Consider the following 17,710-nt stretch of genomic DNA (forward strand, 5'->3'; position numbering starts at 1 on the left):
GCATCTTTAGTTGCCCTGGGATACGAAAAGACTAAAGTCAGAAATCATTAAGAACAGCAAACCAGCTAAGAGGCTTGGGCACCAGCCTCCTACTCACCTCCTTCTAAGACTACAGCTTTACCCAGCTGCTTGGACAGGGACTGAGGATCAACTCCTTCATCCTACATCATAAGTAACTTTAACCAAGTCTGTGGGTAAAGAAAGATGAGAAGAGCAAGCAAAGAATAAAAATGATGAGCCAAGTCCACAGGGATCCACCTCTAGAGAAGGCCAGGTACTCACATCTTTATTTTACCACTGGTTATTTCCCAAAGATACTGGGAAGCTAAAACCATTGTGTGCCCAGCTCTGATAACCAATATTCAACACTTAACATCTTCCTTAAGAATGGGCAGATTCGTTACTTTGATCATCCCTGTTGAGGGAATGGGACAAGTCAGCTCCTTTTTTCACGAATTCACTCTCCCAACCTACCCCTCACCTCTAAACACCACTTTCTGTACAGTGCTGGCTCTCAGTGCTTCCCAGACTTTCATGTGCACTGAGCACCTGGGGATCTTGTTAGGTCCTGATTTAGCAGGGCTAGATGATGCAGAGACCAATTAAATCCCAATCTCTGAGAGTGAGACCCACGCAGTGGTAAGGCTTTCCAGGTGACCCCCATGTGCAGCCAAGGTTGCACACAGCGCTAGAAGATTTGGAAAGGCCATCAGCTCAATCTAACTCCTGGCTACTCTGAATGTGCCCCCTGCACCAGCAACTCCAGCATACTAACACTGGCCTCAGAGTTGTTGTGAAGACTGACAGAGGTAACACAGATAAAGTACACAGTAAGTTCTCCAAAATATTAGCCATGATTATTATAATACTACTACTACTAGTATGATTATTATTCAGGCTGATGCAACTGGGAGAAGGCCAAATTTGTAAGGAAACAGTGTTCTTAGGAAAACTTTGAGTTAAAAGAAGATTAAGAAAACATGGGTTGGGGAGAAGCTTCGAGAAGGTGCCTGAGAGCATGCGTGTGGGGAGGTGATGCAGGGCCCTGTGCACAGCCCACTACTGGGGTGGTAACAGTCATAATAACAGCCACTATTTCCTTGGGCCTTAATTAATACACTAGGCACTGTGCTAACTACCTTGAATTCTCCAGGCAAAACCTACGGGTTTTCATTATTCAGAGCCCACTATCCCAAGGCCTCAGACTCAGGACAGCTTGGGATCCTGACGGAGTGGGGGCTTTCTTTCCCTCAGGGCAGCGGAGTTGCAGAGCACCCCAATGAGTGATGAGGCTTGGCCACAACTATCTAAGTGTGAGCCACAGCAGATCAGCACCAGGCTCAGGAGAGTGAGGAGACTGTGCCTACAATCCCCCCCCGCCGTCACCTCCACTCCCCGGTCAGGTTCCTCTACAGGGCTAACTGCCCAAGAGGGTACTGCCAGTAAGGCAGGAGCTTCAGCAGCCAGACAGGAGAGGCAAGAACTCCAGGAGCTTTTCACCCCATCACTGGGCAAGGACACAGCTGGGGAGCATGGGGACTAGACTAGTCTACATTTTGAATCCTATATCGCTCTTCCTCAGATTCTTCTTGTCTCATCCTCTCTTCCTTATCTTTTCTCGTTCTCTCCTCCTCTCAGAACTGCTTTTAAAAGCTTCTTCCCATGCACCTCCTAAACGCCTCTCCCTATCCAGCTGCCTCCCAGGGAGTGAGGAAGAGAATCTGAAGGGCGGTGCACCTGGCCACTTCACAGAGGTGCTTCCTGTCATGGCCTTGCATGCCCAGGGCAGGAGGTGACATTCCATGAAGCAGCAGCTCATGTGACTGAAACAGCTGAAGTGTACCCAGTAAGGGAGGATAGGAAGGCAGGGTTTTAGGACAGCCAGGCTGGAAGTCTGAAGATGGTTCTAGAGAGCTCAACTTCATGAACTATTCTAAATCTACATTTCAATAGCTGTTTCACTCATTTTCAATGGGCCATGACCACCCTAGGAGGACCTTCCCCAGCACAGGCCCCAGAATGGAGGCCCTCATGTTACAGATGCAGATGCTGAGAGATCAAAGGAGTTGGCTCAAAGGTCCGAGTGCACGCAGCAGCAAGGACTGGACCAGGCAACCTGGCTCCACACTGCGACTCCACATCAGGAAACAGCCAAGGCCTGGAAAGCATCATGCTCTGCGTTCAGCATCTCACATATGGTGCCTCATTTTTCCTCAGAGCAACACTGGGAGAGCTGCGTGACCATCTTCATTTACAAATGAGCAAAGGGAAATGGAAAAGAGCTCAACAACTGTCCAGGAGCAGAGCTCTAGTCAGTGGACAAGGCAGAGTCCAAGCCAAGTCTGTGTGGCTCACAAGCCTGAGCCACAACCTCTCTCCAGGCACCCCGACAACCTGACCTGCTCTCTCCACAAAATTTGAAAAGCTGCAAACTTTTAGGACTCACAAGACCAGAGAATATGGTCACTTCTTGTGACTATTGTACCATCTTTCCTTTAAAAAACAAAACCCTCTTTGTATGTAAAAATGTTTTCCCTAGATTCCATGAGGTTCTTCAACCTCACAGCCTCCATTTTATAAATAAGAAGTCAGAGACCCAGAAGGATTAAGTGGCTTCTTGGGATATTAAGTGAATAAGACAAAGACCCAGGACCCAAATTCAAAGGCCCTCGTGTCTCAGGCCATGGATCTGGGGCACCAGCCAGACTCGGTGGTTCCCTGCAACACGTGCAAACTGGTAGCCAGGAGGCAAATCAATGTCAAATAGTGATGCCAGGCTTCTCTGCGGGCTCATTTATAGGAGAAGGATTCTAACTGCAAGGTTAGTTCAGCAGTCGCCACTCCACTACCACTTGCACACAAATAAATCTGAGGAAGATGGGGAGGGAGAGGTTACTCATCAGCAATAACTTTATTCCCTTGGAGAGTCTTCCCAGCTCTGTAAAGAAAAACATATCCCCTGTACCTTGCTCTGCAAATGACATATTTCCTTTAGAGAAGAGCAACTTGCAGCATATTGTATGTGCCCTATTATTCAACAAAAGCAAAATCTTAAGGCATCAAATGCTTTTTCAAATTCCTATTTAGAGAGAAAGAATACAAGCTATTATTTTGTGAAAATCAGTCACCATGGTAGCCTGAGCCCCTTGACTCTGTATGGCCTTCAGTTCATAAATGCAAATGTACATTCATTTTATACAGCTGTTTGCTATTTTATTACCTATCAACTAAGAGTTAAAATAAAGTTTTAATTTAAGTGTGGAGGATTCTCACCTGTGAAAGCATTTGTGGCCTGAAAACCAGCTTCCTGCATACTGCTCCCCAGATAAGCCTGTGCTCCAACTCTTAAGCTGTCCTGTCAAGAGGAAATCGCCTGGATGAGGCCTCAGGTCACTTCCATCTTAGCTTGTCGGAGTCCATCGCTCTGCCCTGTCCGGCTTTTGGTAGCATCTGATGCCCACCTGCCCTGCTCCCAGACCCTGAGAGCAGGCAGTACCTGGGACGGCACCCAGTCCCACAGCGTGCACACTTGGGGCACACGGTCACGTCAGCCGTCCAGCCAGAGAGTGGAGGCCATGGTGAGCCGAGGAGTGGAGGAAGCTGTCCAGCTGAGACCCGCTTTCCCACCTCAGAGTGAGGGCCTCCTCAGCCACTTGGCAGCCAGCATCCTCCACGGATCTCAGTCACTCCAAGGGAGTTCAGTATGGTCTGATCCGTTGTTCCCTGTGCTTCGCCTCTCCACTTGCTGAAATTAAAAAGAAAAAGATCACTTTCCTGATGATCTGAAGGAACATTAAATTTAGTAAACCCATAGAGGCCAAAACAGAAAAAGAAAAAGCCACCCAGAGCTGTGCTCATGACCACATTGTGGGCACTGGGGTAGCTCTGGGGAGGGGGTGGCTGTGGCACCTTTTCCTGAGTGCCTGTGAAGGGGCGGGAGCCCGTAAGACAGCATTCACTGCTCCAAGCCTCTCTAAGAACAGCCACAAAGGTCACATGACATTCAAATGTCCTTCCCCAAGTTACTCATGATTCACAGACACCTTAAAGAAGAAACCCATTTCCCAAGCTGGTTCTCAAGATTTTAGAAGCGGGGTCTGAGGTTCATATCCACTGCTGTTAGCACTCCAGGAAGGACTTGGGTTGAGCAGTTTTAAAAAGTAACTCTTAAGGGGGCAAAAATAAAGACCCATATTAATTTTTTATAAAGAGTGGGAAGGAGAGGCCAGCCCGGTGGCACAGCAGTTAAGTGTGTGCGCTCTGCTTCGGGGTTCGCAGGTTCAGATCCCGGGCACAGACCGACACACCATTTGTCAAGCCATGCTGTGGTGGCGTCCCATATAAAGCAGAGGAAGATGGGCACACATGGTGGCCCAGGGCCAATCTTCCTCAGCAAAAGAAGAGACTGGCAACAGATGTTAGCTCAGGGCTAATCTTCCTCACCAAAAAAAAAAAAAAATAGTGGGACAGAAAAGCAAATTTAATCTATAAACTGTTCCATATAAAATGACCAACACACACAGTACCAGCATCCCAAAGTCCTACAGCAAATTCTAAAGTAAACTAATCACATGCACTATAGTTATCAATTTTAGGAAATGGAACTGCCAGAAAAATAAAAGCCCACCTGCCTTAAAATCTTCCTTTGCCCTGTTCTACGATGCTTTCGATGCACACGAATGCTAGACTTCATTTTTCTCTTTCTCTGAACTCGAGACAAACTCAAGTATGGTGAGGTTTTTGTTGTTTTATTGTGGGGTTTTTGTTTATATTATTTTGTTTCATTGCAAAAGGTATGCTACCTCACTTTTTAAAATCAAGCTATCCTATATCACATTTCAAATGGCTATGGGAAAGATTGAGGCAGATGTGGATAGAACTAGAAGAAACAACATAATTTTTTTTCTTTTTCTGTCTTTATTACTCTCAGCAATTCTTAACTTTACTTCTTCTAAAAGAGAGGTATGACAACAGCTGTGTAACAGCTCATTTTGAGGTCTCAGGCATGGTCTTGGTCAGGATTTTTAGGGCATGATGTCTGTGGTTCCCAACAAGTGCTGGAGGGACACAATTGTGTTATCTCATTAATGGATAACTTGAATATTCCTACATACTCTGAGTCTCCTTATATGCAATTTTCAAGTTAAAATGAAACTGTAACTGCCATAAAATGTTTTCTTCCTAACTACTAACAGTACAGATAAGATATCCTTTCTAGAAATATACAAGAAAGAAGGGAAGGTCCCCAGACCAGTGAGGAACCTGACCATCTGGAATAGGGCTCAGTAACAAAGTGTCAGATGACCCAACGGGCTGGGGAACAGAAGAGGGTGATGGAGATCAAGTCAGCAGAGGCACAGCACCTCTGCTTTCACATCTTACTAACCAACCAAGAAACAGCAAAAAGGCAGAGAAACTGAACAAATGCTGCCTCATAGGCTTGTCCTTCCTATCTACAACTCCCATGTGGTTCCTGCTCACGATTCGCTGCTCAACTTCTAGTCTCAGCTCAAACAATGCTCCTCAGAGATGCCTCCTTTATCATCCCCCAGGCTAAATTCGGAGCCAGTTTACCAGCTTCTGGCTTCCCAGCACTTCTCACAGTAGTAGCCGCATGCAGGGTCCTGAAGGCTTAGCGCCCATCTCTCCCGCTGGACTCTAAGTGCCATGAGGACAAGGACAGTGACTGGCTGACTCTCCATTTTCCCTCAGCATCTAAGACACTGCCTGGTGCCCAGCAGTAAATACGTGTTTACTGAATAATGGATGAGTGGATGAAGGCCATTGCTGTTCAGAGGGGTGCACACAGAAGGGCTTAGCAAATACCTGCAAAACAAACCCACCCCAAGCCGTGAACTGACAGGCAACATTCCCAGGCTGTGAGGCTGTTCCGCAGCTCTAGCTCTGAGCCTCTGAGCTGGCAGAGCTTTTCCTATTACCCCACTAGTCAAGATGAGACAGTGATTATGAGTGACGACTCCCACTGCACTCACACTTCACAGAACATCCTATCCAGTAAAGGCCCTTAGAAGTCATTGCTTTAAATCCCCTCAAACCACAGAGAGAAAACTTTAACCCCACAGAGGTTAAATAACTTAGCCCCCAAAACTAGTGTGCAGGAGAGTCAGGACTAATGCCTGGGTCTCTTGCCCCTCCAACCACTGTTTTCCCATGCCACTTCTGAATCTCAGGTAGTTCTCTAAAGTGAAATGCTTTTAAGCCTGATAATACTCAAATCAGGAAAATGAAGAAGAAAAGAAAGAATAATAATAAAGACAGAAAGAGGTAACTTACCCAGGATGCAAGGGCACAGAGTGATCCTGAGCCATACATTCAAGAGTCCCCTCTACAGCAAGCATGCTACCATCATTCTGTCGTCTACACATACACGCATGGACACAAACACACACACGCACACACACACACACACAGATGTTCTATTTATACTGGGAAGATGGGCAGGACCAACCAGGAAATAAATTAATTCAATACTGCACTTGAAAAATGTCATTAAGTCCCTCCCATAACAGAGCAACAGTTACTAAGGAAATAGAGCACACCAAACGGCAAAACACCCCCACAGGAAGGGACATTTTTTTAAAACATGAACACCCACAAAACCTAACCAAATAAGTTGTGGAATATGTTTGCTTTACCACCTGCCCATGAAAACTTATATGAAATGCAGTCCCCCTAGGAATCACTGGGGAACGAAAACTTAACTGCCTTCAACAGATCACAGCTTTCAAACAAGTACACTGCAAAAATAGACATACGCAATTCAGGAAACACTAGGGTCACACACTGGGTACACAGGCCAAAATCCAACAGAGAAGTGAAACAACGTTTTTCAAAATCTAGTAACATTCAAAAAATTTGTAGTGCATAAAGAATAAACACCACAGTTCCATTTTTTATTTCCTCTCACTGTGGACAGACTGCTTCACTGGCTGAGCGTCGGTTACCTAGGCAATGGCTAGACTGAGCAGCCATACAGGCTCTGGGCTGTGGAGACTCGGGGAGCTCAGGCCCCCTGCCTGTGTCTGACGACCCGTCACTGTTCTACCGACCAGAGGAGTCCCAGGGAGAAAGGAACACTGAGAGATAAAGAGATGGTTCTACCTTGACAAACTATGGCACTGCTGTAAAATTGGAAACATAAAAATTAATATGTTAAGAGTTGTACTGCACTGCTTACCAAAAAAAATCTCAACTAGGCTGGTTCATTTCAGTTCAAAGTGGCAATGGACTTTTAGCGAGGCAGATGTGGGGAAAAGTGGGAAAAAGAAACCAGAGGATCTATTGCCAACTCGAGTTTGAATCAGGTGTCACCCTGGGAGGGAGACGTCACACTTCTCCACATGAGCTCCTCTACCTCATGAACAGATAGTACAGACCTTGGCAAGTGCCAACTAGTCTCAAGATTTCCTAATGGCAAAAAAGGAGGCCCTTGGGAAAAACCTGGCCTCTGCCCTCACAGCAGCTGTGGGACAGGGCACCTGACAGGGCGTTCCTCCCCTGGTTCTGGGCCCACTTATGAGGGACTTGGTTAAGTCCCTCAGCCTGTCAGGCTCCTATTTCCTCATCTGTCAATGAGGAGGAGAAACTCGAGGTCCATTCTGATCTGAGTATGCCCCTGTGGCCGTGTCTCTGGTCAAGGAAGACAGGACAAACATGCATGAAAAAGACACAGCAAACAAGGCAGAAGATCTACACATAAACGCAAGTCTGAGAACAAGTCAGAGAAACAGGCTGCCTGCAATCAGAGGAAGAGGAGTCGGGGTGTTACAGATTCTTCAAGCTACTCTTAATTTCTGTGATTCAGGAGTGTAAAACAATTCTTAGCTCTTCTAACACAACCTCAAAGCCATCCCAGCCTGGGGTAGCTTGATGGGCTCCAGTTACTTAGGTCACCATTTCAGGAAGCAAGTACAAAATTTAGAATATTCGTTTCAAATACACATACAAGCTGCACACTGGAAAGAGCAGCAATTATATTACAACATCCTTTAAAATGTCACCTTGGCAAATATGACACTCGATAAATACTGAAGAATGCATAATCTGAGGCTCTACTCAAACCAAGCTGGAGAAAGTTTCCCACCAAATAATGAAGCAGAATAACTCTCTCTAATGTATCAGTAAATCTATAACTATCTCTTCATACTATCTAGGAGCAAAGGAAGCCATAAGGGCTCATCTATCCCACCCCTTCATTTTATGAGGAGACTGAGGCTCAGGGAGGAGAGGGAACGTGTTGACGGTGACTGTGGTGATGAAGGCAGAGCTGGGACCAGAACCATGTGTCGATCTAGGCCCAAGCTCCAAGTTCTCTGTACACACAGATTGGTCAAAGGAAGAAGCTGAGAAAGGAGCACAGTGCACACCTGTACCAACTGCCAGTGGGGATCAGGGAATACTGAGAAGATTTCCACTTTCCCAGGCCCAAATCAGGCCATGCCCACAACAAAAAAAAGGCAAGGAAGGGTCAGGGGCTTGGCACAGAGTCAGACAGTCCTCAGGTGAATGTGTACTGAAGGTCATCTGACCTAGTCTGAGCATGTCACAGTCACTCGGAGTGTGGACACCACCTGAGCAGAGGGGAGCTGCATGCGAAATGGTTACCCCTCCCAGCCTCGTATGAGGGGCACAGGCTGGCCACGCCGGGAGTTGGGCTCTGAGACACTCCACACCTAGCACTCTTCCCCGCTCCTCTGCCAATTTTCTTCAGATAAAACTGGCTTACAATGGGCACGACAGGCAAAGAAAAAGGGGATCACACAGGGGGCTAACAAGTGTGAGCAGAAAGGGAAGGAGAGCTGTAGTCTCCTTCTTTGGGAGAATAGGAGAAGAAAATATGGTCTGATAAGCTGTTTGTACGAAACAATTTTTGTCCTCCTTGCACACACTATCCAGCGCCCTCGTCACCCATCAATGCCTGCCCTGCCAACGCCTGCACTCACAGCCCCCACAATAAGCCACATCCCTGCCTCAGGCTTCCGTTGGACATCTGTGCCTTGCCCAGGACTTCCCCTGCTCTCTGACCTACAGAACACTGCACGATCTGCATCTTCTCCTTCAGTATTTCAACAGCTGTTTGTGGGGTCATTACTCTAGCCAGGCATTATTTTAGGTGCTGGGGAGACAGCAATGAGCAAAACAAACCAAGCTCCTGTCCCAATGGTGCCTATATTGTTGTATCTCTGTGTAGGGAGATGTTTCCTGACAGAAACCTTTTCTTGCTAATCTTTACATCCTCGGCATTGTCCACAGAGACTAGAATACAGCAGGTGCCCAATAAATGCTGGTTATGCTGCACTGAATCACATCTGAGCTTCAGCTAGGTCACCTCCTCATTACTCTACTAACCTCTGTCCTGCATTAGCTGCATCAAGTACTAAGGGCACAGTAGACAAGGAGGCTGCTGGGCACAGGGCACTCCAACCCTGGAGAGTACTACACGTGGGAAGTTCTGGCTGGGAGTCTGCAGCACAGGCAGTGCCAACTCCTTCACCATTTAAAACACACTCAAATGAGAGCTTTACACGCAGACAGGACAGAGGACAAAAGGCCAGCATCTGAGTCAGACTATCTTGGGTTCACCTCATTTTAGGCCATGATGATTTTGGCAGTTACTTAACCTCTCTGAGCCTCAGTTTCCTCATCTGCAAAATGGAAGCAACAATGGCACCTACCTCATAGAATTATTGTGCATTTAACAAGAAAATATATACAAAACATTGGTTTCTAATAAATGCTAAAGAAATAATAGTTGCTACAATGATTACAACTCACCTCAGCAGATGATTAATAAATTATGCCTTTGAGAATATGCCCCAACTCCCTCTTCCAGACCCTCTTCCAGGTCTTATCTGACCTAATTGGATACAACATGGCATTTTATCTTGTAGTTCCTCAGTTGATTTGTCTTGATTTTTTTTAAAGTTCTCAATAGATAAAAATCTAAGCTCAAAATCTTTCTATGTCAGCTAAAATTAATAACAGAGAGAAACAGGGGAAAGGATACAAAATTAGAGAAAATGTGTGGGTGAGGTATTTGGTATGAAATGTGGTAGAACAGTAGAAGAGAAAAAAAATGACAAAAAAGAAACTTGCCTTTAAAAGGAAAAAGAGCCTCTTGACATTCAATTTTTTCATGTTTTCATATTAAATACCAAATTTAAAAAACAGCAATGGGGGTGGCCAGCCCGGTGGCGTAGTGGTTAAGTTCGCGTGCTCTGCTTCAGCGGCCCAGGGTTTGCAGGTTTGTTTCCTGGGCACGGACTTACACACCACTTATCAAGCCATGCTATGGCAGGCATCCCACATATAAAGTAGAGGAAGATGGGCACAGATGTTAGCCCAGGGCCAATCTTCCTCAGCAAAAAGAGGAGGACTGGCAACAGATGTTAGCTCAGGGCTAATCTTCCTCAAGGAAAAAAAAAAAAACAGCAATAGGCAGTAATAAAAAAATTTAACTACCCTTTTATATCTTCTTGCCAGAAAATAATCATATAGGGTCCAATCTGCCTTTCTTTTGTCATTTTCTCTGGTTTGTTCCCTTTGTAAAGTGCTGACTTTTTAGCCTTTTAGACGCATTTCTCAAGCTTTTACAAGGCCCCAAGAATGAAACTCTGCACAGAAAGGACACCCTACCAACCCCTCCCAATGGCTTAATAAAACCAGCACTCCTCTACACAACAGGAGGTGTTGGAACAGAATCATCAACACTTTAAAAGCTAATAAAAATTGATCAACAATAAAACCGCCGATGCTCCCTATAGAAATGAACGATCCGCATAATTTCAGTCGCTTGCATCAGCAAAGGTTTCCTAAATGTCCCTTGTTTATGAAGCTCCAGCCCAGCTTCCTATTTGCCTCTTTAATCAAAACACCCAGGGAATGCTCAAATTTTCATTAAGTAGTTTTGTCTTGTTTGCTCATATTCATTTTCTGACAAATATATTCCCTCAGGAAAAAGAAAACCTTCCACTTCATAATTTTTTACAACTCAATATCCAGTTTGAGGCGGGTAGTGGTGAATAGACATACTCCAATAATATTTTTCTTGGATATTTCCAAAGAAAAGTCTATGTTGTCTGGGACAGACATGGGAGAAGGGAGACATACAATGAGCACCTGACAGGCACCTCCCCAACACCTAGGGCCTGCGAGGCTCTGACCAGTGGCCCGTCAGCAGAGACCATTGCTGAATTTAATATAGGTGCAACCATGGGTCACACACACACAGTGTTGTTCAGCAATTTGTGCCCTGGCAGAAAGATTTTTTACTGCCTGAATATGCCTGTTAAGACAAAATTTAGGAGAAGTCTCACTTGCCTCTGAGGAGAGAAAGAGGTTCCTATGGTCTGCAGAGCAGACCCTTCTCATAATCTCTTAGAACTTTACTCAACCACTGTGCTGTTTCTCTCATTTAAGGGAACCAGAAGAATACGCAATGTATCACACACCATCATAGGAAGATCATAAATTCTATGACTACCTTAGAGAAACCACAGATTTCTCATATAAGAGCTAAAAGATAATCCTTTCAAGAATGACTTGGAATTCAACTGGAAAAGCTGTCATTTGAGACATACCAAATTCTGGAAACAGAACTCATTTAGCTCAGTTAGCGTTGGTGGAGCAACTTAATCTGATCACAGAAATCCAAGGAGGTGAACATTTCAGCAGATGTCTGGAGGACATAACACAAAATGGTACTGTCTGAGGTTGGCCCCCGGAGCTGATGTCACTGGCAGCAACCATTCCGAGAGTGCGACAAATGAGCTCTCGGTGGTACAGTTACACACAATAATGAACGCTACATCTGTGAGAGCCCCCAGCACACCAAGCCATTTGATGAGCGGTGTCTGACTCTACATACATTAGGGAAACACTGATAGAGTTTCACGTCTTCCTGGAAGGCTGCATGAGGCAGGGTCATGAAAGTCCATCTGTCCTGAAGAGCAGCTGTTGAAAGCGGCAGAGAATTCAGGGGAAAGGCTGCCAGGTATTTAACTAATAGGACTACACAAACCCCGTCCCTGTGTGTTCTGGAGGCCTCCGGCCAAGCAGAAAGAGTTCATTAGACCAATTTCCGCTGCCTTGGTAACAAAGGCCTATGCGTGTGCTCTTACACAGTAAAAGCAAACGAGCGTTATTCATGGCGGAAAGCACTACAGACAGGTACTGTGTGTCCCGCCAAGTAGCACAGGCGGCGGTGGAGACATGCCCTCCCGTAATGTAGAACTGGCCCCTCCAGAAGCCCAGTGTGATTTGAAGCGGTCTCTTACAGAACCTGAAACTATGTGTTTATAAGTTTGCTCAGATTTAGAAGCACTTATCAGTAGCTACAGAAACTATCTCATTCTGAATAGTATACTCAACCCAGCATCAGTATCCTTGATGCCTAGTGAATCTGTCTTACACGTCTACCATCAGATCTGGACAAGAGAATTCTTAGAATACCACCAAAGAAAACTGCAGGGCTCTGGCCACAAAAGGAAATTTTAACTACCAAATTTGGAACCTGAAATCATTGTTCATGATCCCATCACTTGCCAAAGTTAGCTACACAGTGTCTGTGAGGCTTTTCATGATCTAAGTACGCCACAGACCTCGCCAGCATGACAGGCAACTTTCTCTGCATTTAAAATAGCGTCTTCTTTCAGTTCTTCCTCTTTCTCTCTCAAAATCTTTACAATAATGTACAACAACATCAACCCATTTCCCACCTTCCCACAGCCTAGTGAAGTAAATTAGTTCCCTCAAACAGCAAGAATGAGGATTTGATTTCATTCCTCACAGGAAAGCAAGCTGTTGCTGCTTTTCACCAAAATACCCTCTCTAGGCCAGTGTTCCCCAAATATCCCTAAGAGGAAGCATGCAATCATCAAAACTAATTTTGTCCATTTTGACTTAAAAACTAAATACACTGCTAAATACATTTGAAATATGAAAATACTCATATGTAAATACACAAGATTAATGTAAAAGAGCAAGGAGCTGCCTGTTCATTTGGGCTAGCTTGCTGAAGGAAATATAGACAGAAAGGATGAGGGGTGGGTGCTGAGAGTGACTCCCATTAGGTGACAAACTGTTGCCGTCAGGGGCTCTGCAATCCTCCTTACCACTGACGCAGCCCTGCACTCCACGGAGGCACTATGCTCAGAAGAGCAAGCACAGCTTTAGGGTCAAACAGACGGGGCTTAGAAGGACGATTCTGCTGAGAAGTCCACCACACCCTACTCAGGCAGGTTACACAAGCCCTCTAAGCCTCAGTCTCTTCATCTGTCAAATGGGGCATTAATATATTGTAAGGCAGTGGTGATGACTAAATGAGAAAATAAATGAAAGGCACGTACATGGCACCAGAACATCTAACAGGCCCTCAATAAATAGTTAAGGCACTAACGAGGAGCAAGAAAGAAGGAAGGGCAAGGGGCCAAGCCCTGTGGCAGCCCAGGTTTGCGGGTTCGGATCCTAGGCGTGGACCTACTCCACTCATCAGCCATGCTGTGGAAGCATCTCACATACAAAATAGAGGAAGATTGGCACAGATGTTAGCTCAGGGCAAATCTTCCTCAAGCAAAAAAAAACAGAGGAAGATTGCCATCAGATGTTAGCTTAGGGCGACTCTTCCTCACCAAAAACAAAAAGGAAGAAGGGCAGGTATGACACTGCCTGTAGTTGTCAGACCACTGGGAGATGTGTGGAAGGTGTGGTCAGTCGACCAGGCTATAAGAAGGGTGGGAGAAAGAGCAGGGAGGGGAAAGGAAAAACAGAGCATCTCAATAGGACCCACTGAACTCCACTCCATGGTTGAACACTCAAATAGTTAAAAATCTAGGGCCTGTTAGATTAGAATTTAATATTCTCATCTTCAAATAATTACTTAAATAGGTCAACATCAGGTACATTTTACTTTTTTCCTTACCACAGGCCAAAACTTACCTATCTAACTCGGGCATCCACCCTGCTCCTGCTAACCTGGCCCCCTTTCACTCCACTAGGCCCTCATTCCCACCCTCACACACAGAGCCAGTCAACATTTACTGCACATCCACTAACCACAGGGATTCCCCACATCAGAGAAATCACTCCTATTGAAATGACTCATCTCTTCACTTCCTTTGAATAAAAACATGTTATTATGTTCAATAAAACCATACAAGAAATAATAGCTAAAGATGACATTTAAATAACTTATACCAATACCTAAAAATGGCTTCCTGGAAGAAAAGGAAATGATTGGCATTTTCAAGGATATTTTAAGAGCTCCATCTTTTCTCCTCCTTCTCCACCCTCCTCCCCCAAAAGATGAGTCATGACCACATTCAGAACTGCACAGGCCCCTAGCCTAAATGTAAACTTGGGCAAAAGAGGGTTTTATAGTGAGGACTGCCATTGAAATTTAAAAGCAGTCTAGCTACTCTAGTACCACCTCTTTCCCTTCTGGTTCCCATGGAAACAGACCTCAGATCGCCAAAAACAGGGTAAAGATAGCACCATGCCCAGTTTTCCTGCAATCTGTTTCCATGGGAACTGGAAGAGAAAGGAATGGAGGCTGGGTAGCTAGACTGCCTGCAAATCTCCATTCCCGTCAGCTGGAGATGCAGACAGTGCTGGTACGCCGGTCCAGGGGCCTGCGGGTCTCCAAAGGCTCTTCAGGAATGACATGTCCACTCGGGGATGGAGCCTGACAGAAAGGAAAGCTCAGCAGGCTAGACTGTGGGACCAAAGCCAGCTGCAGACCTCCAGACACAGCTTCAGCAGGTGATTCACCGTCTCGAATGTCCCTTCACCAACCAAGAGTGATCCATTTCAGACCAGTGGTTCCACATCTGGCCAGGCAGCAAGATCACCCCAGTGACCTAGTGAATCAAAATCTCAGGGGGTTGGGACCAGTATTCTGTAGTTCTGTAGTTTTTATCAGCTCCAAAGGTGATTCTGATGTTTGGCCATTCTGGGATACCAATGATCTGGACCTAAGCTTCCCAAAGTTTAAGGTGCTCGTGGATCCTGTGGGAACCCTGGTGAAACGCAGATTCCAGTTCAGCAGGTCTGGGGTGGGGCCTGAGATTCTGAATTTTTAACCAGTTTGCAGGGGATTCGATGTTGCTGGTCTTTGGACCACATCTGAGTAGCAAGGATCTAGTCTCTAGCGAATTTGGCTCTAGAAACCTCCTCCACAGACCAAAGAGAGAAACTACAGCCATTCCTGCAGTAGTAGCTTATTCCCATCTTCAGCCATCTGTTGACACCTGGGCCAGGCCTCTAAGGCAGACAGCTCTGGTGTTAGGGGCTGAAGAGGAGTCAAGTCATACTTCTTATTACCCTCCCTCTACCTGTTTGCTCTGCATCCAGAGACAATCTGTGTGGATAAGAAGGTAAGAGAATAATCAAAATTTCTCTATAATCATCAGGGGAAACATGATTATCTCCTCCAAATCTGATTTCTCTAAGAAAGGTAAAAGCAAATTCTGCATAGTTGAGGATCAAACTACTGGTGGAAAATGTATGAAATATTTATAATATTTATAAATATAAATGTACTATCAAAGAAGAATAGAACTGTCCACATGTCATTTTAAAAGAAGTGAGAGAGAATTTTGAAAATCTCTACAATTATTACAAAGAAATAACTCAGCTAGCCTTAAAATCCCTAGTCTAAAATAAAATGTACAGAGTAAAAATAGACTCCATGTTTCAACTAAAAGTATGCAGAGTAATACAAAAGTAATGTTTATTTCTGTACTGAACCACAAAATAGTTTTAAACTATACAAAATGCCAATGTGTTATTCAAAAGCAAGTCATTAATTTTCTATTTTAAGAAATCTCCATTTTGCTTATATATAAAAAGGGAGCTATTTCAGTTTGTTTCATTAAACACATTTTGTATCTCCTTCCCCAAAAAGCATAATATATATTAATTTTGAAAATTAAAACATGTGCAAAGAATTCAACTATGAATCATTGAATTACATTACAAGTTTATTTGAAAAATAATCTTCTGATTCAAAAATGTAAAAGGGGAAAAATCAATTCTTTGATTAGTCAGCACACAAGCAACAAAGAGAGCTCAGGGTTTTGCACAGTCCTGTAACTGCAGGCAGCCAAAGAAAACTTCACATATACAGTCTGTGACACACATTTTCATTCCAATGAGACAAAAGTATACATATATTTATTTATACATGCGTATATAATGTCACATACAAACTTAAAAAAAAATGAGTTAGTTTTGAGACTCAGTTGCTTTTTAGGTTCCCAAAGCACGTGAAGCCAGAGTGCTATAACTGCTGTGATGAGAAAATAAAGTCAAAATGAGAGATTTTTGCATTTTCTTAAAAAACAACAAACACACACACACACAAAATAACAAACAGCTGTAGTAGAAGATGCCCAAGGGGTGTGAGCTGTTAAGCGTTCCACTAAAAAAGATAAAAGTAACTGGGAGTAAATGCAGAGATGTGCTTACACTCAGCTCTACTGAAATCTGTTAGTCTGTGAGACCCTAGCCAGAGAATCCGTTGTGGGTATTTATTAGTGTACATGCGTTTACTTTGTGTTTACATGAAGAAACAATTCGAGGAGGGTCAGCAAACTTCCTGCAAAAGGCCAGATGGTAAATGGCTTTGCAAGGCATGCAGTCTCTGTCCCTACTCCTCAACTCTGTCATTTCATCATGAAAGCAGCCACCACAAACAACATATAAACTAATGAGTGTGATGCATCCCAATAAAATTTTATTTATATAAAACAAGTGCTGGTCAGAATATGGCCTATGAGCCATAATTTACCAACCGTTGGACTAGACTACAAATTCCCTATTTTGAGGGAAATGTCTTAATCAACTTCCTCTCCGCAGTTTCAGGGAAAGGAGGGGGAAAAAGGCTGCAGGATCTATCTCATATCCATTTTTCAGTCACCCCTGAGGAAACCCTGGACTCGCAATAGCACAAAAGTTCTAGCATTTCCTAGCACTTATACACCAGTTCTGTACAGCTGCTACTAATTAACATAGAATAATTATTTGTTGTGTGCTGTTTGTGTTCTCTGTATTTTTCTTGCATTTATCTTGTCTCCTTCACCAGATTCTAACAGTCCCAAGGACAAGACTTTTTTATTTGCATTTTCTCTCAGAATTTAGCTTAGTGTTCAGTTAAAGATATTTCTGAAAAACAAATCCCCCCTTCTCAAAGAGTAGGTAGAAATACGGCTAAACGAGAAAAAAAAAAACACCACTATCTTTTATGTTTACCCCAATGCAACTGTGGCAGAGGACAATCTCCAAGTATACCCTATGAAGACCAAGTGTGTAATGGACATGTTCGCTAGAACTTTCCGAGGGCTAGGACTGGCCTTATCTGATAGCATCCCTAGCTATTGCACATGGTAATATCTATTGAAGTCAACAACGTACAAAAGTATAATGAACCGTATGGTGAACTAATTTCTTACACTTGAACAGAATCATGGAATTTGGGAATAGGAAATGCTCTTAGATACCATCCAGTTCAACTCATTGTCCCATATAAGTAGAAATTATGGCTCAGATATCACAAGTTATGCAGAGCCAGGCCTAGAACAGAGTGTTAAATCTAACGCTCTTTTAAACATAATAAAGAAATTCCTGCTGTTTTAAGGAATCCTATAATGAGTCTTCCTTTACAAATAAAAACGTATGCATTATAAAAAGGTGT

General features: G+C 44.2%; 1 protein-coding gene across 4 annotated transcripts in view; it reads right to left on the reverse strand.

The window, feature by feature from the left end:
- LDLRAD4 (low density lipoprotein receptor class A domain containing 4) overlaps window positions 1–17,710 on the reverse strand; it is a 453,579-nt gene that overhangs the window by 291,682 nt on the left and 144,187 nt on the right. For all 4 annotated transcript variants that reach the window (XM_058556731.1, XM_058556729.1, XM_058556730.1 and 1 more), the window contains one exon: window positions 3,274–3,745. In XM_058556731.1, the coding sequence (XP_058412714.1) occupies window positions 3,274–3,313 (40 nt within the window). In that variant the 5' untranslated portion in view covers window positions 3,314–3,745. The remainder of the gene's footprint in view (window positions 1–3,273; window positions 3,746–17,710) is intronic.

This window comes from Diceros bicornis, chromosome 16 (assembly GCF_020826845.1).
Source record: "Diceros bicornis minor isolate mBicDic1 chromosome 16, mDicBic1.mat.cur, whole genome shotgun sequence".
Lineage (NCBI taxonomy): Eukaryota > Metazoa > Chordata > Mammalia > Perissodactyla > Rhinocerotidae > Diceros > Diceros bicornis.